The sequence below is a fragment of the Rissa tridactyla genome, chromosome 3, assembly GCF_028500815.1.
Source record: "Rissa tridactyla isolate bRisTri1 chromosome 3, bRisTri1.patW.cur.20221130, whole genome shotgun sequence".
Taxonomy (NCBI): Eukaryota; Metazoa; Chordata; class Aves; order Charadriiformes; family Laridae; genus Rissa; species Rissa tridactyla.
The window spans coordinates 42,173,800-42,196,715 of NC_071468.1; the positions used below are offsets into that span (position 1 = coordinate 42,173,800).

General features: G+C 36.7%; 1 protein-coding gene across 1 annotated transcript in view; it reads left to right on the forward strand.

The window, feature by feature from the left end:
• RGS7 (regulator of G protein signaling 7) overlaps nt 1-22,916 on the forward strand; it is a 277,355-nt gene that overhangs the window by 136,847 nt on the left and 117,592 nt on the right. Inside the window, exon 4 of the mRNA XM_054196998.1 lies at nt 7,413-7,509. Within this exon, the coding sequence (XP_054052973.1) occupies nt 7,413-7,509 (97 nt within the window). The remainder of the gene's footprint in view (nt 1-7,412; nt 7,510-22,916) is intronic.

The following is a 22,916-nucleotide window of genomic DNA, read 5'->3' on the forward strand; positions in this document are numbered from 1 at the left end:
TATTCTGAATGAAGTATTCTTACAGAAAACCCTCTATTAATATAAATAATCTTTCATCAAGGCCTCCTTTATCAAGCTGTGTTTCCTTCTCAAGTACCCATAGTGATGCTTCCTTTTCCTCTGTCATTATAACCAATGTTTCACGCCTGTGATGGAAATAATGATTTTACTGAAAGCAGAGACACAATTTCCAAAATTATCATTGACTTCAGTGGTTTTGAAATTTCACCATCTGGATGTGGTTTTTAACTCCTTTGGATAATCTTTCTCTGGTTTGGTTGTGCAACACAAGCATTCAAGGTTTGAGGAAGTTGTAGTTCTAATTAATTCTAGTTAATAATATCTAAGTTACAAGAAAAACATAAATAAACTAAAATACTTTTCTGTATCTATCTGTAATGTAAACATGAACACCATTCATTTAAAGTGGTAACTTTTGAATAAGTGCATAGATTTTTATATTTTCTGTGTCTGATTGTGACATTTCCTAAATATTGAAAATGCTTCTTGGCTCGGAAAGGCCAGAGTAAAAATAAGTTATGAAGTATTAATAGTATGAAACAATTTGAAAGAATATTTGAATTATTTTTCAAGTGCTTAATTTAAAAAAATACAACCTTTACTCATAATGGGAAAGGCACAGGAATGAAAAGGAAAAGAACTACTTGTACGATTTGTAATAAACTACAAGCACTTTTTAAATGAAATGCTGGTTTTGTTGATTAAGCATATTAGATGCATAAGCAACACAAGAATATGTTTAAAATTGTCATTCCAAAAGCGCAGTTCTAAATCAGCAAAGTGTGCAAAGTGTATCATATTGATGCAAGTTCAGTGGTGAACACAGAGTGGGACAAGCCCAGTAGGACTGTTCATCTAATTAGAAGCAGCTCAGGTCTCAATAAGAATTGCATGGAAGTGGCATGAATTTTCAAATAAATTCAAAATAGCCTAGATTATTCTTAACAAATGACAAATGCTTGGCCTGCACTCATTTAATGTAAGCACAGGCTGCTGGTATATATAGTACCACCCTTGTTTTACAACCAGTTTGGAACGTCACCTATCTGCTGTATTTGACACAGTATGGATAAATAGGAAAAATGAATTTGAATCTTAATTAGAAATTCACAAATCGATAATTACAAATGCAGACATAAAAGTGATGACAGACAGTGCTTCAATACAGAGTATCTTTGGCTCTCCACAAGTATTTTGTTTCAGGACAGAGTATGAACTATTTGCTTACATCGGTGATTTCATACTGCAGAAGGAAAGGAACTAAAGGCAGAGGTGTCGACGTCATAGGTATATGTAGAAAATTAGGCTCTTCAAACTATCTCCATTGCAGCCATTCAATATGATTGGAAACTTTTGTGTTGATTTGTCATTTGATTTTTATGGTGTCAAATAATTACTTCAGCGAATAGAGGTTCTGAAAAGGATGAGACGAGTCATTCTTGTATTCTTTTCATTAAGTTACTCTCTAATTTAATGTTCATCAGAGAGTACTTAGGGCAGTTGCCTGTATTGGTAGACCGGAGAAGCAATATTGCTACTTAGAGGAACGACCAACTGCTTTATTTTCAGCAAGCTCAGATAGTTCATGCATGACTGTCATTATCAGTTTGGTTAATCTTGCATGTTCTAAGCCAACTTTCAGCATTGTACTTCAGTCAAAAATCTAAATGTACTTTTATGGACATGTTTTAAACTTTGTTTTCATCCCAAGTAGGAATGAAGAGTTGAGATAACCCAATTCTGCATTAAATGGAAAATGCTAAAATCTTTGATACAGAGATGTCAGCAATCTCATTTCTACACACTTGGATTTAGAAAAAGAGTTCTCGGCACTCCTGCTCTGACATGATTAGCTTTAGTTTGGTGAGCAACACTGAAATATTTTATCTGGCAATCAGTTTGCCTGTATCGGTGCTTGTCAGTGCAGCCTCCTGGGATTTCTAGTTCCTGTATTTTGTGCTCTTTTCTTCTCTATGATGCAGCTTGACTAGCTGAACAAAGCCCCCTGGTTCAGTGAGTTGGGCAGCTCTCAGGTGGCACTGTGATGATTCAATTAAAGACAGATATTGCAGTGATTGTTGGCATGTGTAGTCCAGGCAAAGAGCAGCTCACATGGGAAGACAAGAGGGTCTGAGGCTCCTAAAGTGTAACTCTGACAGGGTAGTTTAGCCATTCATGTAAATATACAGATTTTTTGCCTCAGTGAACCACAGAAAAATACCTTCTTACAAATTTTCTCCATCCTGCAATTGCAGGCTTTTTAGCTGATAGAGGTCTCCGCAGAAAATTTGTAGTATAGTTGGCAGTGTGTGAGAGACAGCATATGTAGTACGACGGAGTTTCGGGAGATGAGTACTGTTGAAAGCAAGAACAGTTACAGGTAATTCATTATCAGTATAATATTAGAAGAGATGAGAATATACCTATCTACTCTGTATAGTTAGCACATGTTGGAAAAACGAAAAAATAGCCATTACGTTATAAAGAACCTTGCAGCCTTCTACCCTGGTGGTTTTGTTCAGCCCATGTTGCTTCATGTACATCTCTGCACGGGAGGCTGGCTAAGGAAAGCCTCCTGCAACCTGCTGCCCAGCTGCAGTAATGACCTTGGACTCTGAAACGTATTTAAAGTAGGGAGGGGAAAAAATGTCTAGGGAATCTTGTTGCGTAGTGTAAGAAATTGTTATGTATTGCAACTTCTTGTACTTTGTTCACAAGTTTTGATGAGGTTTGTAGTTAGTTCCACTGGGATATTCCACCCCTACACTTGGGTAAAAAGGAGAAGAAAGATTTTAGCAAAATGAACAAAGCTGTAGTGTGGGTGGACCATGATACTGTCAATATAAGAACAATCCCCTCTTCTGAGGTTCAGTAACAAAATTATGCTTAGTTTCATTCTAGTATTCCTGGGTGTACTTTTAATTCTGTGGCACTGAAATTTGTTTTAGTAACGGAAGTCGAATTGAGGTATCTGTAAATGTGTAAGTCAGTCAAGTCTTCGAGTGTTTACCATGTATCTCCTGAACTTCTGTTAGTTCCAAGACCATTTCTTTCTTATTATAGTCTTGTAATCCTTGTATCTAGTGTCCATCTTTATGTGGAGTTGATTTAGGCTTGCTTTTAAGGGAAGAAAAAACTCTTGTCCTGTATTGACAAACTTTTTGAGTTTTCAACTTTTATTGTCTTAGAATTAAAAAACCCACTTCTTAAGAAGCAGTGATGCTGAATTATGGTGCAAGGGGATAATTTTTGCAAGATGTATGGATGATTAGCAATGAATTTCATCTTTAGATTTGGAAATTTAAAGATCAGGGTCTTCCCAAACCACATGGCGCTGAAATCTAAGGAACCATAAAAATTCTTCTCCCAGGAGTTGTATTCATTTCACCTAGCCATAAGTAGCTAAAGGAATACTAGTCCTGGTTTGCTGTTTAGACTTTCGCTGTCAATACTGGAGAAAGACAGATACCTTTGGGTAGTGACTGATGATTAAAGATAGAAGAGGTGAATCATACTCCATATGGCAGAAAACTCTTATGATCGTATCAAAGAAGAGAAGCCTAATAAGCATAGTTCTTCAACAGACTTTTAGCAATACTCACAACTGAGAACCATCACCTTCACTTCCCATTTTATACCTTTTAATCTCTCTTCCCCATGGCCAAATACCACTGACACTGTGGGCTTGTTAGTTCTCTACAGGTTCTGCCCCTGGGGTGAGTCATGCTGTCTCCACGCCTACCTCCCAGCGCGTTTGGAGCAGAGTCAATGGTCATTATTAGGCAGTGGCTCCTGTATCCTTTCTATTACAGGACATTGCTGTCTTCTTTCTTTTTGCTTCATATAAGATGCATTGTCACTGTTGTCATAGAGTTAGTCTTTGAAATAGATTTCAGAGTCCTTACGTGTCAAGATGAAGACTGCAAATTATCTTCACAATGAAACAAGTGAAGTTTTAAATATTAATATTGTAAGTTTGGTCTGAGTTGCCTGTGTATCAGAAGGGTAGTGAGTTTTTGTCAGGGTTAGAATTGCCGCACTGGTAAACAAATTTTTTGAAGCATACATTTATTTAGAAATGCTTCTGTGGAATCCTTGCTGCACTTCCTTCTAGCTACACTTTTCCTGTTATTTGTGTGTAATGACGACTGAAAAGCTAAAAGATGTGCTTATACCACTTCCTTTTCTCTAGCACATTGAGCTTCATTTGCAGAGCAATCAGGAGGCAGTTGTTGTTTGTGGATTTGTTTTCTTTGATTATTTGAGAAGGTTTAGGGCTAAAAAAGATCCCATTGCATTATCAGAGCCAGTCAGGTTTAGCCAGGTAAGCACATAAGAACTGTGAAGGGCTAATTCTGAGGTGAAGTGAAGGAGCTTATATTTCAGTTTTGAGCGTCGGGTCAGGTGACTCAGAAGCAAACAATGATACATCACGACGGAAAATTATTGTATCAAGCAGCAGCTTGTGTTTCCCAGATTAGACTTCTTGAGCAAAATTAGATGAAGATTTTCTTTCATCATTCTAATTAAACTATTCTGCCCTTTTCATTGTTTTAGGTCATTGTTGGCGAATGATGGAGAAGTGCCTTGAGTGCTGCTTCCCAAATATAATTAAATGAAATGTTTTTCAGTGGAAGAGATTATGCTTTTGCTGAATTTAAAGCAGCTAAAACAGAAATAGGGACTATGTATATTGAAAGTTAAACGGTGCACCTGCATACGTTGGATTAGATGGTTTTGAATCTTTAATTACAACTTTAAAAAAAAAAATTGCCCTTTATTTTCTTGTTCTTATGCTTAAGATTTAAGATGATCACAAAACACAAGTGACCTTTTAGATTACCGCACAAAAAGAGACAAGACAAATAAGAATTTTGTAGTCTAACGCATAACATACAGAATCCCGGGTCAACTGTAACTAATTAGGAGTCTGCTGTTGTGTTGTATCTTGTTTCAGAATATTCCCACTCACTTATACAGTAATCTTTCTACACTGAATTAACCAGGCAGTTCACAATGATGCTGTCTGGAATGTGAGCTGCCTTTTGCACAGAGGGTGTTCACTCCTGACACAGAACAACATTCTGAACTAGATGTGCAGGGGAAGGTGTAATTTTGCAGTGAAGACATTCTAGAGCTCGCTTTGCTAATCAAAACCAGAGAATTCCCCCAGGGCTACAGGCCCTATCAGAGTTAAGTTTGGTACGCTTTAGATTAAATCTTGCCCATGAAGCATGTTTAGGAAAGCATATGGGAATATCAGTTAGCAATTTATTCCCTATACCCTCAAAAGTGATTACTGACAGCTCTAGGAATGCTAGGCATTAAATGTTTGCAGTCTTGTGCGTTCCTGAGAAAGAGGTGACTGCATATCACTACCTGTAATATTGTGTTCCAGGATTGTGTCCAACATTTGTAGTAATGCTTATTATAATGCAAACAGACTTTTATCATGTTGCCTTATGTATGAATTGTCTTCTAAACTTTGTCTTAGTCTAACATGCATTATTATTCACTCTGCAGTTCTAGCAATATTCTTATAACGTTACACTGCATGTATGGAATTTATCATCAAATTTGCTTCTGCTGTTTTCCATAGAGGACCATGTACCTATAGTTATAATTTTCTTTATTGTTTAAAGCAAAAGGTATTCACTTGAGTTTGAGCAACTTTTTATTCATTTAAGGGCTTAATAAGACAGTTTACCAACTGGATTTAGAAGGGGTTGAAACAAGCCTTCACATATTATACGGATAATAAATGTAGGGAGAGATTCCTTTTCATAGACAATAGTTTGTCTGCTTGACAATTTCTTCAGAACATTATTAATAGCCTTTTCTATTTAAATAATAAAATTCCATGTCAGATAAGTCATTACAGTGAACATTGGTCCTTTTCTCCTGTTACATTTGTACATTCCTTAGTTCTGAGCAATAGACTCAGTCTTCCACATCTTGCTAACAATATCTACTTCTTGCACGTACTTTCTGGTTTGGACTATGCAGTGGATTTGCGTTCCTTGGGTTGCTAATGTATGATCCATGAGTACATGGAACATGCGAACCTCCAGACGCTCTTTGTATGAGCAGTTGAACTAATTGATTTTGTTTTCAGTTTTTTAATTCATTTTTGTTCTTTTTCTCTATACACCACTGGTTACCCCAGTTCCCATTCCCTTTCCTGTATCTATACAACTCCCCCTTTGGACCAATTAATGCACAGCTGCAACTAATGCTGATTTGCTCTTTGCTGATTTGGGTCATCTGACTTCTGTGGAAAAAAGGTGCATGACAGAATTTTGTCTGTTAGTCTCTTTTCTCAACACAACCCAGCCACAAACTTTTAATGAATCCTTTGGGAACCTACTGGGGAAACAGAAGTGAGATAGAAATTTTTTTTTTTAAGATTTGACTAATAAAATAATATAAAATGCTCTATCACATAGTGTATTTCATATGGTGGATCTTGGTAATTTAAGAAAAGAGGAAGGATAGTTGCAATTCATTTTATCGCAATATCATTGAATATTTGAGAAGTTAGATATTGAAAGAAAGAAAGATGGAAGTTATCTAATGTATAAACTCCAGTTACAAAATGTGCAAGAATGAAAACTGGCATTGTCAGCCAATGACTCTATCTAAATATTCTTTGTGTTTTCCAGTAAAAGGGCTTGCTTTCATAGTTCACACGAAACGGAACCTTTGGCTTGGGCATAATTTATAAAATGCCCAGGCCAAATTAGCCTAAAAAATTGAGATGGGAAAAATGAGCTACTGTAAAAATACAAAAAAAAAAAAAAAACAGAAAAATGATTTTAAACATTTTTATACCTACTGCATTACCTACAAAAACGTCTTTATGTTTCTGGCTCAGCTGTTTCCAGGGATGTAAAATTCCATCACGTTGTGTTTTTTTCCTCATCTCAAAAGAAAAGAAGGAATTTTTTATTTGAATTTATAAGCTCTATTTTTGTTTTGTAGAGCCTTTTTGAGAACTGTATCAGTCCTCTAGAAGGCTGTATGAGTTTATTTTGCTTTTATATATGGTACAATACCAGTAATACAATCAAAACATGAAGATCTGTATCCAGCAATGATTTTTAATTACCTTTTTTAACTACTTTAACTAAATCTCTTTGTTCTACATTGGTATTTCTCAAGAGACTTTGAGCACATGCATTTTTTTACTCTTGTACATGAATAAATTACTTGCATTTTTTTAGCCTGTTCAATAAAACTAAATATAAATGATAAGTTAAAAAAGAAATAGCAGGAGCGGACCTCTCATTCTGAGATATTGATCTAGGATTTATTGGAGAATTTATTTTAGGAAATAATTCTGGATTTTTTTATTCTTTCTTTCTTTTATTTTTTTTTTCCTCTGTGTTCAGATGGAAGACGTCATAGCCCGCATGCAAGATGAGAAAAATGGGATTCCTATTCGTACAGTCAAAAGTTTTCTTTCCAAGATCCCCAGTGTCTTTTCTGGTAAGAGTGAATTTTATACTATTTAAAGTTTCTACTCTACCTTATGTAACGGGATGCTCAAACAGAAAACACTTTCAGCTGTGTGCTGTGGGGAATTCAGAGTCATCTGGTCTGGAGGAGACGTTGACTATCCTTTGAATGCTTTAACGATAGAATTTTTTGGGTGTTCCTTTCACATTGGAGTGGGCTTACACAGAGATGTTTTTGTCCTGCAAATTAACTGAAGGGAATACTTCATTTACTAGAAAAAGTCAATTATCAGAAGGTGGCAAGATTTTTATTGCAGGGTTTCCGCATTTCAAATATGTCTTTTAGCCTGTTTTCATGGCAAGTATGAGTTTAGTGTACAGGCTAGTACATGAAGATAAGAACTGCCATAGCAGCAGCACAAAAGGAAAATCATCACTGCAGTCTGTAGCTGATGTTGAATTGTGGCTGTGGACATTTATTACAACATTTATAGTCTGCTTTTGTAGCTGGCTGCCTGCATCCAAGAAGCTAAGACTGAGATGTCTGTGGTGATTTGCAAAAGAGCTGTAAACTTTATAGCTAATCCAAGTCAGTATTGACGTATGCACAAAATTCTGTCCATTTATTACTTAGCTAGTATAATATATTTATTATTTAAATATTTTTATATTCATTTATATATGTGCATATGAATCTTTCTGTGCTACCAATGCATATGGAGTTCCTTTGAAATAGATGCCATTGTTGAACCTACTTTTTCCATACTCTGGTAATACTTGCAATTTTTGTAATGGAGAAGATAATCCTTACATAGAAATTATCTATAGAAGTTTGTACTATCCAGAACAGCAAGAAGAATTCTATACCTTAATTTTCAACCTTTGGAATGTTTTTGATAGTGAATAATTCTGGCACAAAGAAGGAAAGTGTCTTAAGACTGAACAAAATGTCTTTAGGATTTTAGAAACTACTCATACAAAAACTAGCTTCTGAAGAATGGACCTTTATTTCCCATAAATTAGTACAGCATGGTATCCTATTAAATGACTATATCTACTTAAGGCTGACTACATTAGCAAAGTCAGCCTCGGGAATGGTATCTGAATTTAACTTTTTAATAGAATGTTGTGATTATAATAAATAGGATGATGTGATTATATTATCTCGTTTACTGAGTCATTCCTTAAATGTTTTTACAAGTAAAATATCCACACAGAGAAACATTTCAAATACAGATAATTGTCTATAGGCTGTACTCATTGTGCTTCAGAAAAGCACGAAGAAAAATAATGCTAAGTTAAAGATTGTTTCACCTTGTGAAATTTTCAAAAAATTATGAATTCTATTGATTTATATTGCATATATTCATGAAGAACAAATAAGTTGCTTGTTGATATTTGTACATTCGTTTTTGTGAGCGAACTGCTTGAATTCAAACACACCATTTTTGTTTGATTTCTTTCTTGAAATCTTTCAAGAATCATTTACTTATCTATACCTCATTATATTACTGGGCAGGCACTGGAACAGCCTGCCCAAGGAGGTGGTTGAGTCACCATCCCTAGAGGTGTTTAAGGAACGTCTAGATTTGGCACTTCAGGGCATGCTCTAGTGGCAGAGATTGTAGGTTGTTTGGTTGGACTCTATGATCTCAAAGGTCCTTTCCAACCATGAAGATTCTATGATTCTATGATTATGCTTAAAATGAGTTTGCAAGCTATTTGATGAAAAAGAATACAAACCTTTAGATGGTGTGCTATTTGCTATTCATATTTATATGTGCATTTAGGAGTGTATCAGATTGACTTTATGCAGCGAATTTATATATGGTGTAAATTCACTGGAGGTGGTGAATTGCAGACTAATTTGGATAATAGCATTCCAGTCACCTACAAGTAGAAGGTGAAATGGATTGTGAAAAAAACGCAGTCCTTGACTGAGCTCCAGTATATTATATATGCCAAGATAAAAATCTCTGAAAAGAAGGGGGTAAAAGAAAATCCTGTTAGCACCTATCCTGATTCTATACCTCATTCCTTAGTGCTGAGAGAGTTTTCCTACTATTTAGCATTAATGATGTTAATGATCCTCATTTGAGTTCTGTATCGAAAGAACTCTATGTAAATTTATACCCCTTTTTGTGCAAATATCTATGGTGAACAACTTAGTATATTACAAAGTCTTTAACAGAAACGATGGGGCTTACTATATATAGAAATAAACCATTATTGGAGAGGGAAAAATGCATCCTTGTCTAATTCCACATGGGAGTCAGCATAAAAGAATCAATGGAAGTACAGCATTAGGAGCTGACTACTGTGCCTTTTACTTGTGCTGCCTGCAGACCTGCAACCTGTTGTGCTTATTAGTGAACATCTGTGGTGTATTTTAATATGCCATGACAAGCAAGAATAAATACCAAACAGCCCAGAATTATTCTGCTTGTTGGGTCTGATGAGCTAATGGTTTCATTGCACTCAAAGCTTATTTTACACCAAGATCTGCATCATTCATTGTTGCAGAACATATATTTGCTGTCTCCATGCCCAACTTTTTTTTTTTTTTTTTTTTTTTTTTTTTTTTTAGTTTGAGTCAAATAACCACTACAAGTGGCTTTTTCAGCATAATTCTATCTTGACTCATCCTGACTCTAGCTCACTGCCTTCTAGGGCCATTGTAACAGTATACTGTATGCTTATTATGATTTCAGCCAAAAATGTTTTTTAGTAAAAGACCCTAGCCTTTCCAGAGTCTCACTAAATTATCTCCTCCAGCTAGTGTTTGTGAGGGTAAGTACAATTAGGTCTTTGAACAGAGAGAACGTACAGTGTGCTGTAGCAGATGGTCTTTGTAGTGATGGTTCACCTCAAGCTGAGTCACCCACAATCTTACATGCAAGTAGGCTCAGACTGGATGCAAAAAATAGATTAATTTGCATGGATAGCTTTACAGAAAACAGACTAGTATACTTATGTACCCTAATACAGGTTTGCTAGATTGTATTTTAGATGCTACACTGGTCGCTGTTAATGGAAATTCTGCTGGAAATGGTTTAATCACCTTAGTCTTGACTGCTTAAGCTTATAAGCAATGCTATGGTGTAAACCATAATTGCTAGAGTAATAGCTTCCTGTCTTTGAGAATGGAATAATCTGTTTTTATTATGAAAAATATAGTCTGCTTATTCCCACTCATATTATAATCTTGAGTGTGAGAATTGCACCAGAGATTGCATTCTAAAAATTGCATTGTTCTAAAAGTGTATTCTCTAGCAGAGCCTGAACTATCTCTGAACTGAACTGATTATACATCAGGTGAACAGGAAGTTTCTTGAGGGAGGGGTTGAGTCAATTTTCTCAGTAGCTTTAAGCCTTAGTTACATATCTGGGCATCTAAACCTGGGCTCAAAGATGGCACTGAAGTAGTGTCTTGTGAGGTTCTTGGGAAATCTGACTGTTTAATGCCAAAATTTCTGTTATCCCTCACTATGGATCTAAGTCACTTTCTATGATTAATGCTGATGACCACAGTCATGTGCACTCAGTTTTCAGAAGGCACATGTTTAAAATAGTGGTTGATGGCTGACTAGACTGCAGTAATGCAGGACCCCCTGTGTGCCTGCAGTGTAGTCATAATAATGTTATTCATCAGATATATATTGTGGCTTTGATTTGAAACTTCAAAGACTCCAAGGGAAAAAACAGGCAGGAGAGTTTGCTGTTTCTATGTGATTATGCATTTTGATGAACAAAAGAAGGGCTTGCTGTTGTTGTCTTCATGGTTTTAAAGTGTTTTGGAGGAGGGAAGAAGATAGTTTATATAGACATCTTGCCAGTCAACAATAATAATTGCATGAAGGTTGTCATGTGCATTCTTTACTAACACTGATTACAGCATTAGGAATAAAAAGAAGACAATTTGCCTGGAACATGGTTCACCATTAGGCCTGGAAATGGATAAAAAAACTTGCTTGAAATGATGAATGTAGGGAGTCTGACATATGAATCATAGGGATTAGAAGGAACTCTAAAATATCATTTTTATTTTTACTAAGGAGAGAAAGCAAGTAAATGCCAAAGTTTTGCTGTTCGCTTTCAAGCAGAAAGAAGCATTCAGAGTTTACAGATAAAGCACTGCAATAGTTTAGGGTTTGTTTTGGGGGTCTTTGCGGGGTGGGCTGGTGAGTATTAGTACTGAAAGCTTCATAAGTAATCATAACGTGGATATTTCATTAAGACAGATGTAGTGATACAGTGGTGTCCTACGGTCATTACAGTATATCAATGTGATGCTTTATAGGACTTTAAAGTGTACAATACTTAGATCTGTTTGGTGATTAATAAAATCTGCGGAGAATGTGCCAATGGTGTGGTGTGTAAGGGTGAATGAGGGACACTAGTGTTTTTATTCAAGGAGAGGGGAGAACTATAAGAAATGGAAGTTCAATTAAAGAATACACGCAGAGACAGAATAAAAAGTATTCAAGGAAAGCATGTTCACACTAGTTGTTACTGGCAGTTTCTGATGCATGGCTCAATAATTTTGGAAAGTAGTCACAGCTTGAACCAACAGAAATAGGAGAATGAGATCAGCAGAAAGGTGTTTTTCTTAACATCTCCTTCTGAGTTAAAGAGAAAGTTAAAAGATTCACTTACCTTTCCCAGGAAAATATAATCCATGTGAAGTCTTTAGGTTTTTTTCTCATTCTTAGATGCGAAGCTGATATTGTGCCCTTTCAATATAGACATTGCATTTTCCCATTTTTTTTAGGATTACTGCCATCATATGCCATTTTTATTCATCGTTTTTCCTCATCTCAGAAAATGCTTATTTCTTTTCTACCTAGGGAATTGTTAAGATAATGAGATGTTGCACTTTGATTAGCAAATGTATTCATATAATCATTAATTATCAGTCTTTATTTAAGCACTAGTAGTAGTGTGCTTGGTAAAAATAGAGAATGTATGTGTTTAAATATAAAAAAATCCTACTGAAAAGCAGAGCAGCAGTCTCAGTAGCCTGGTCAGATGTAGTGAGAGACCCCAGAGGAAAGCAGTGTCATAGTAGCTCATCTCACCCACAGATCACAGGTGGGTGAGCCCAAGAAATGAGTCACAGGAACTACCTGCAACAGTATTGCTTGCTATATAGAGGCAGGCGGCAAAAAAATAAAGAACGATACAGTGGGAATTGGATGACTCAGGGGACTAATACGAAGAAAGAGAGCGTTTCATCTGTCATTAGTTTTGATCTTTCCAAGCTGAGTAATGAGTTGTTAGCATCTGATGACTTTTCAGTGCTGGATGTGAAACGAGTTGACAGGTTTATCCACTTCAGTACTGGAGATGACCTACCTGAAATACAAGATAAAAGAGAAAGCTCTACTACTTGAATTGACAGAAAAAAAAACACAAAAGCATAACACCTCAATCATCTGGTACCTCTGCAGCAGCGTAATGTTGCATTGTCGGTAAAGACAAGGATTTTGGAATTTCCATTTTGGATACCTTTTCCAGAATAAATTAACTATGCGGGAGAAACTAGGATTCCCATTTCCCAAACCTCTAATTTTATGGACCACTTTTTTTTCTTTCCCCTCCAGTGTCTCCAGTGTCAGGTTGATGGCAGGTTCCTACTTAAATGTTCTTCCCTTTCCTTCATCCCCCTTTCCTCGCATTCTCCTACAGGTATAATTTAATCGTAAAATCATTGCTGGTTTCTTTATGCCAAATCAGCCTCTTGTTATTTGCAAACAGAGCCTTCAGAGTTAAAACTGGAAGCTCATTGCCCTGATAGGGTTCCAGTCTTAGTAAAATGCTTTGATGAAAAGATCTCTGTCAGTACGTGAGGGACAGAACCTGGCTCACTCCCTCTTCTGTGCCCGTTCAGAAGGGCAAATATGAGCAAGGACTTGCTTTACATTTTCACTTTTCAAAGCAGAACTTCTGAGAATAAAAAGCTAATAATCCTCTATCCCCAAATGAATAGTTGGTTTGAAGTTAAAGCACCAATCTTTCTTCTGTGTCATTTCCATTCATCACTTTGTCAGAGTGTCTGATTTGCATTCAAATGTTCACAGTCTTTTGGGAGTGGATATTTTTAAGGAGAAGGCTGGTTCTCCTATTTATTGATATCATGTTCATGATTTTTAGAGTCATGAGTAGAAGAGATTGACTAAGTGGCGCCATAAGATTGGACATAACAGTCATTTCAAAGTGGTGAGATAATTAACTGATTAATGAGTGGTGCTTTGTATGCTTTACCATTTCAGAAAACCAAAGTAGGTATTTGAGTACTGTCTGCATACCTTCACCTCCTCTTTCTGTTTGTTTGCCTGTCTCTCTTGGCCGCATCACTGGGATTGTGACTATGGCCAGGGGAGTGCTCTTAAGCTGCTTAAAACTTGACAGAACTTTTGTATTTTTTGGAAAATCAGCTTTGTGACAGCGCTGCAGTTGTGAAGGTGAGAATGGCCATGTGACAAGCTGTGGTGGGCTGGGATCAAGTAAGAGCTGAATGCTCTTATTCACTTGAAAAGTGAATGAAAGAAATGAAGTTCTGTTTCCAATAACTTTAATGCTCCAAGATGATTATGCTCTCCATTTTCACTTTAAGGCATGTGTTAATATCAGACCTTTAATAAATCACTGTCAGAATTAAAAGCTTTTCAAAATGTGAAAGTATTTTCATTGGTTATTTTAAAAAGAATGACATATTCTCATTTAAAAGTTATTGCTTCCTTCTAACCAACCACAACAAAAAATTGTATTCATATGTTTACCTTTCAGTTCAGTGGTGATTGCCATTGGGAGCATTAGTAAAAAGAAGAAAATACAGTGAGGAAAGTCTGAGGCAATTTTCCAAAATTGTTGAGGAAACTGAAATATACTGAAAACCCATTGAAGTGACTTTTAAAGTAATCTGTGTGCAAAACAGTCATCATAAATGTCAGTTCCCTTAAAATCAGCAGATATGAAAAGCTTATTTTCATAGACATTTGCAAAAGAAATAGGTCTGTAAGTCATGCATTGATGGCCAAAAAATCTTAATAATTGTTCTCTTGTTGTGAGATGGGAGATTGCTTGGAACATTTGTCTTATTTGTTGTTCATCCACATGAAGCGCACAGTTTGAATTAGATGATCCCCAGTTTCCCAAAGGCTTTGTAAGGCCTTATAGCTCAGCATGTTTCGGGAGAAATAGCCCTGGGGCTTGTTGATCGTAGATACAAATTTGTTCCTAACTTTTTCTACTGTGTTGTTTTGTCATGAAAATACTTCCCTCCCTTTCCTACACCACCTTCTTCCTAGCATCCTCGTGTGTAAGTTTTTGCCAGTGTTTTTAGTGGAATGGGGTTGCGCCTTTGAAGTGTGAATACTTTGAAGAGGAGTACAGCAAAACCTGCTGCTTTCACTATGGACAAAAATGTATCTAGTTTGCTCCCCTTGACACATGGTCTCTGGACACTGGACATGTAACATTCACAGAAAATGTGGGGTGAAAAGGGAGACCTGAATCAGCCTCACTCAACCTGAAATTAGCGGGAATTCTGCAATCTATCATGCCTTCACTTTAGGTAGTTTGACATTTTTTTTTCTGGCATAACACCTGTTAATAATTGTGTTTTGTTACGCTGTTTTTATATGAGCAACAATGAGTAGTACTTTCAGAAAACAGAGAAAATAACCCCCTCCAACACACACATAAACATACATAGCATGCCTATTTATGCATTATATATTTGCCCATGGAGGCAGTGCATAATATATCAGCTTAAAAAAGCCCAAACTTCTAAGCTCATATAAACAGCATCTGTAGTAGTGATTAATAACTTAGGTTCTCTAAAATCTGTTATGTGCATAATCAAAGCCTTGTAGGAAGACAAGACTAGAATATGTCTAAGGAAGAGCGACTGTATAGAAATATACTCAGGGATCCTATGAAAATAATTTTCCTTCATGGCTGTCTCTTGGAAGTCTCTTAGAAAGAAGTACTATTGATGTTGCATAGCAATGATTAGAACCAGTGAAATAAAGATCAGTAAGAATTTTCCTGGTACCGGTATTTTAAGTAATTGTTTTAATTAGGAAGCGGAGCAAAGTATACTACTTGACTCCATTAGTTTATGAGGTAATTCTATGACGATAGAGCTGTTTGTTTGTTTAAATCACATTGGATTTTTTTCACAGAGCAATTCAAGGTACACCAAAGAGAAGTGTTTTCTGACAAGGAAGAGTCACTACTGTGTTTGCTGTCACTAATTTCTGAGACTGTAGGGAAATTTGCTGCTCACGTTAAGAATGAGCAGAGGAAGTGTATAACTGAAGACAAATGAGGTCCCCGCATGAAGTCCTTGTTGAGTGTTAGTAGTGGTCTTACCAAAATGTGAAATCTGTTTCATGATATGCTTGGTAAACAGTCTTTGGGAACTATCCCAGAAATGAACATCCACTTGAAGACAAAAATAAAAGAAACCCAATCTGGTTCCTCTAAGGTCAGAACCCTTGAGTCCAAAAAGTATCTGTTGTCTTGCCAAAAATCAAAACTTTGCAATAGTACCTAGGATTTATAAGTGTGATTTTGTATGAGCATAATGTAATCCTAAAGCTGGGAATATACGTTAGTAGTTTGGGTCTTGAGTATATGGTCAATTAGAATGCAACAAAATAGTTACAGAGAATATCTGTCTACAAGGCTGTAGTTAGGTAGGTACTGTAACGGTTTTATAAATAGAGACAATAGATATTAATATTCAATTACACTGTGGAGTACACATTCAAAAATATCCAACTTTTAAATTTATGTGGCATTTTATACTGTTATTTAGTGGCATGGTTTTGGTTGACTGGTGACTATTTGTTAGATGCATATAGGAAGCAAAGTAGACATGTGATAAGTATTGCTGGTACCGATACAAATAGCATATTATTTAGAGGTATCCTGCTAGGTGTAATACTGTGTGAACATATACATTTGCTTTTCTTTTTAAGATGGTATAAATGCATCTGGGATAGTAGTTCCCTATTCCTCATAAAAGACATCTAACATTGATTCATTTTGTGACCTTTCAAGCAACGTAATTGCTTTCTGCTTCAATTTTACCATTTTAGTATAAGAAATTGTATCTTACTGTTTTTAAATCCACTGTTTTAAAGTGAATTGAAATATTTAAATGAACTGCGTGCAAAGAGAAAGTCGTGCATTATTTGCAGATTTCAATCTGCCATTTTTACAGCCAGGTACCTATAGTTGGCCAGCAGTTAAAATAATCAAACTAATTACAGTCATTCCCTGGAGAATGTGCTCCTTAAACAAGAAATCAAGTTAGCAGGGTTTACAAGATGACTTGTGATTTAGCTCTTTATTTGTTGGTTCTAGCTATGAGGAAAAAGATAGTCATTGTAGTTGTATCAGAAGACTGCAGGCTTGTCTTTGCAAAGGGACAGCAAGGAATAAATTTGAATAATTGTAATTGTTTCTATTGCTGCTCAAGTTATCCACAGACTAGTTTTGCATGGTGCTGTTATCAAAGAATATATGTTCACTTGTTGTGGTTTAACCCCAGCCGGCAATTAAGCACCACACGACTACTTGCTCACTTCCCCTTGATGGGATACAGGAGAGAATCAGAATGGTAAGAAGTGAGAAAACTCATGGGTTGAGATGAAGTCAGTGTAATAGGTTAAGCAAAAGCCACGTGCACAAGCAATGCAAAACAAGGAATTCATTCCCTACTTCCCATCGGCAGGCAGGTGTTCAGCCGTCTCCGGGAAAGCAGGGCTCCATCACACATGACAGTTACCTGGGAAGGCAAACACCTCACTCTGAACATCCCCGCCTTCCTTCTCCTTCCCCCAGCTTAAACGCAGAGCATGACGTCACATGGTATGGTTAGGGTCAGCTGTCCCGGCTGTGTCCCCTCCCAACTTCTTGTGCACCCCAAGCCTCCACGCTGGTGGGGTGGTGTGAGAAGCAGAAAAGGCCTTGACTCTGTGCAAGCACTGCTCAGCAGTAACTAAAACATCCCTGTGTTATCAGCACTGTTTTCAGCAAAGCATAGCCCCACACTACTATGAAGAAAATTAACCCTATCCCAGCCAAAACCAGCACAACACTTTATAACAAACGTCACCATAACATCAGGATTTTCCATGTTAGTGGGATGTCATTTCATGACCCCCACCTCACTGCAAGTAAGCTGCACTCAGTCTAACTTTGCTTTACTAGGAGCTAGTGTGTGTCTGGATTGTCTGGATCTTTTTTCCCGAGCAGTTGCCTGTCACGGGCCTATCTGAGTGTTTGTTTCAGTTTGGACATGTTTATTGAAGTGATTGATCATGACACTGACTGAACAGTCCATTTGGTCTGTGGAGCGTATCTGCATGCATGAAATGTCTATTTGTCAAGGATGCTGGGTATTGGTGATGGTAAGAGAAGCAGAATAGCAAGATCTGAGTTATCCTTTCTTGGTTATTACTGCATGTTGGGAACTAGCTACCTGATAAACAACAAAAAAGTTATTAAGGATTCTTGCTTTTTCTAGAGTTGGCAAGACAACACATGCCACAAGAATTTGAAATACTAAAAACATTTTCCTCCTGACTTAGGACAAGAAGCTAAATTCTCAGCTTTCTATGAACCAAAACTATCAGGTTTTAATTTTAAAAAAAAATAAAAATAAATAATATCCCAGAGGAGAATGAAAATAGGAAGTTTCTTTTTGGAAAACATTGAAAATGGACTCTTAAGACTTTTTAAAAATTTCAGCTGCAACAAACAGATTTTCCAAAAAGCCCGCCTTTTTGACACTGGAAAATGTCCTGAAGAAGTTCTAATATTAATTCCTGCCAGCTGTGTTCCTGACAAAAATAAGATACATTAAATTAGAAAGTCACCCACACAAGAAGTAAAGGTAGTTCCATGCAGTTTACTGTGATTGGAAATCTATCATTATAGAAATAAATGGACTGTAGATATTACTAATTTTCACAAATTATCAAAATAATTTTAAATGGAGTAGTAGGATCAAGAACAATGTGTTAACAGGAAATAAGAGCGCTCAAATGTGTGATGAGTGTCACTTACACTGCTGCATGCATTTTGGCAGAGCCTGTTATAGGATGCTCCTGAGCTTCACAGTAAAGGTCAGAAATTGACCTTATTGTTTAAAAATCTTCTTTCTAGTCTTGGCAGTTGGAGAATGAGCCTTGATGTTACAAAAGAAGCATGTAAGCCAGCAGGAGTTATTCTGTTTTCCATGATCCCAGCCCCACAGACTCAGTGGTCCCTGAGGCTGGAGGATGTTGGCAGCTTTGAAGGTACAAAGCCCAGCGTTCCTGCCGTGCACCTTACTCTTTGCTTCCCACACAGCATCCGTCTCTTTGCCACAGGGATGGAAGATCTCAGTGGGGATGCTCTTGGTTTACTTGTTAGGGAAGATCACTGGAGTACATGCTGCTTCCCTGCGCTGCTCCACAGAGCGAGGGCGTAGACCACAGTAGGAAATGGGCAGAGCTGTTGCAGCAGGTGCCGCGAAGTCAGAAGGTGCAGGCCGTTGAGTTTGGTGTCTGAGGAACAGAGCAGAAACCCAGGACTCTTCAGGAATCCAGGCAGAGGGCACAAAGAAATTATATACAAGGTCCTCCCTTATTGGCAGGAAGGAGGACGTTGCCAAGGCTTGGGTAGGGGCGTCAAACTAATTGTAAAGCACTGAAAATATTAAAAAAAAAAAAAAAAAAGAAAAGAAAAGGAAATTAGTATTAACCTCCCCTCCCCATACACAAATTTTGTTGGATATTTTTTATTGTAAGGCCTGGTAGTGCTTGAGTGTAGAAGCAGGCAAGTGGGTATTTGATGGGTGTTTCGCTGTTAGAATAATGTAAGGTCTACAAAGGGTTTGAGTTTTTGATGAGAATTTGGTTCCATTGTATCATATGAAGAACACCAGACATGGAGTATTTGCAGCAGACAATTCGACCACCTCAGCCCTTCCTGACATATTTACACTTTGAAGGATTTTGACAAAGTGCTTCGAAAATAAAAAATCTGTTCTAAAAATTGTATATTTTTTTTTTTTACAGACTTACAGAAAGGTCTGTAATCTTTTGTACTACAATAGCTATACATGTAGTTTTCATATACAAACACCAGCAAGGTATATGCATTTCAGGTATTTCAGTATACCCACTTGGATCTCAATTTAGCCATCAACGCATGCAAATATTCCTTTTATGCATTAAATTGTCAAAAATTGCATGGGAGTTAACCATTTAAAACTGCTGCACAGCTTTCTGACTTGGGTACTGAATATGTAACAGGCTTGAGGAAAATACTGAGAAGGTGATCGGCAATTAGGTTGTATTTTTCTTTCTCTTCAGAGCCCAATACCATTTTTAGTATGTACATGTGGAGGTCTCATGGGTTTTTTGATGCCCTTTAAACTTTTATAATCAACTGCGAGATAGCTAAAATGTGGAAATACTTTATAGACCTATAGACCTCTGTAGACTCTTTACCTTTTTGTCAAGACTGTCTTCTTGTAAGTTTGGGACTTATTATCAAAGGAAAGGCCTGCAGGTCTTAAAATAAGTATATAGTAAAATGCCCAGTTGTTGCCTGAACTACTTTTTTTCTAGAACAGGGACTATTTTATGAATAGAGAAAAGTCACTGGGCCAAACCTGCCCGATAATGGTTTGTTTACATAAATTCCACCTTCTGCTTTTCTTCCCATCCCTCTCCTGATTTTTTCTAATTGCTTTCATCAATAATCTTTTCAAGTTGAATTCTCCTTGCTTCCATACTCTTCAGAGAAAAAAAATTCTTTGTTCTCTATTCACTTGTTTTCTGAGTAGTAGTATTTTTGTGTTCCTACTATCTGAATTCTAGAAGTGGGTGTTTTTAAACAATTTTATCAAGTCCTTTCATACTTATAAAGGCATCTATTCAATAGAACAAATCAGAATTCTGTCTTAATGAAAGGTGGAGGTGGAGTGACTCATCTCTTTTGTTTTTGTGCCTGGGGTCAAATGCAGTTTTACAGAAATACTTAGGCCTTGCATGTTACCTACATCTTTTCAGACTGTTGATATATCATCTAAAATATTTATCATGAGTTTGAAAATGACAAGCCACAAAGATATAGTTACAATGGTTAGTATTTGCAAATGGATGGCAGCTGCTCTGCTTGTGCTGTGGGTTGGTTGCTCTGGACTGGAAGTAGAAAATATGGTTGTGTTACTAAGAACATCATGTTGTTCAAGCAGGACTTAGGAGGCTAATCTTGATTTTGTGTCATGCTTACATGGAGGCTTCTGGCAAGCATGGTGTCCCCAAACTCTGTACCATTTAAAGGCCAGTAATTGAGTCTATTGTTCCAGCAAATGCATGGAAAATTGATCATAGTAGCAATTCACCCTTCTAGGACAGTGGTTGAAAGTAAATAGGATAATGTAGCTTGTCTCACTTTTTTTCTCTAGGTCTTAAAAATACATTTATTCATGTTTAAAAAGAAAAAAAAAAACCTAAAACAATCAAAACCAAACAAGTGGGATGTCCATCTTTGTCTGTGTTTTAGTCAGAGCTCTTTTCTCCTTTGGGCAACCGTGCAAGGGACAGGGAACACAGCTTCAGCGAGCAGTAGTATGCTGTTGAACTACTGAGCAGATACCATTCAGCAGAGGTTGTCCTGAGTTCTGTCAAACCAGCAGGCAGGTAATGTATGCATGAGTTGGATGGTCTAATATATTGTTTAATTTCATGTGACGTAGCTGAGATTTAGGACACTGCTTATAAATTACCTCTGCAATGGGTTAAACGACTCCTGTAAATTGGTGTCAATTAGCAAAATTCTCCTCCTTTTATTCTGAGAGGTGATGTCCTGTGTTTAATCCAACCAGTCACCAAATTGGTTTTGAATTTAGTCTGAATTTACACTTTTTTTGATGATGCTTAAGCCTGTTATTTCTAATCATTAATGGTGGCATATGAAATAAAAGTAAAATTAAAAAAAGCATCTGAAGAGCTTCACACAGAGACAGCTATATTGAAATGGAATTGTATATTAGGCAGAAGAAAACCTTATAGGGCAGTTGATGAGCTATGAAACACATGCTATGGTAGGAGGCTAGAAGTATACCATTTTCAGAGAAATTCTAAAACTGAGAATAAAATGAACATCAAATACCTTTTGAAAATGTATAAATGTATTTTAGTAGAGCTAAAATAAATTGATACAGTAATAAATTTAAGCTACCATGCTAACTGTAAAGTCCCAGCTGAGAAACAGAGGACCACCTACGTTTTAGGCAGGGGAAAGGGACTTGTGAGCACTCCGTTACAGGGAAGAATTGCAACAGACAGTGAGTTGGGAAGATGGAAGGCAGAATTAAAGATTTTTTTAATGAAAGAAGGAAGAGCATTGTCAGGCACTACTAGTTTAAAGGCTCCAAACTGCTTGAAGATATTTGCTTTATGATCAAAGGCATTGCATGTTTTTGGAAACAGTATCTGTTTGGATTATTTCGGAACAGTAGTTATTTATTTAGGGATCAGAAAATAGAAAAAGTCTTCCCATGAACATAAATTATTTAATGTGGAATGAGCGATGACTTCTTGCGGAAGAAGCAGAATTTTGTAGGGAAAAGAGTGTCTTAACTTCTCAGTAATGTGAGTTTTGAAGTGCTTCGATGGTCTAAATTAGGCTATTTGAATTATGGCTATCCAGGACGAGGTGTGTGTCTAGACTTTGTCTTCGTTCTCTGTGGGAAACTTACTAGATTGTAGGAATGATCTATCTCCTTAAATTGCTTTGGAAAAGAATCCAACACATGCATACTGTTATCCATTTACAGTCATAGTTGTGTTTTAAAATGTAATATTCTGATTAATTTCATCTGAAAAGTCACTGCTTGATAGCTGAAAATTTTGAAAATGGAAATATCCTTCCAATGTTATTTTTTTAAAGCAGTATAAGGGTTTACTGGTATAAACCCCGTATAAGGGGTTTGTGTCAAATATTCTTGGATCCTTTGTTATAAAAGATGAGATAAAATCTGTAATTCGGTGTTTGTGGAATGTTCTCTGGCACACCTCTATAGCCTGGCTACTCGGTCCACACCGTCAAACTTAGACATCAGTATTTGCTGAATCTGTGCTCAGTTTGTTACTAGTCAAGCTAAGATAGAAACTGTCTGTACTATCTGTACTCAAAAATGGACTCTTGATGTGAAGGTAGATGGACTAAAGGTTGTAGAAGGCTAGGAATAAGAGAAGTAAAACCAATATCTTTTAGTGAATGATAATTTATGATCTTCTGTACAAGACACCAGGTACAGATACGAATAATGATTAGTTTTAAAAATTGAAATGTCATTTGCAGTTTAACAAGTGAATCGCTGAATTTAAGTGCTGTTTTTTATAATGAGCTATCCAAACAGGA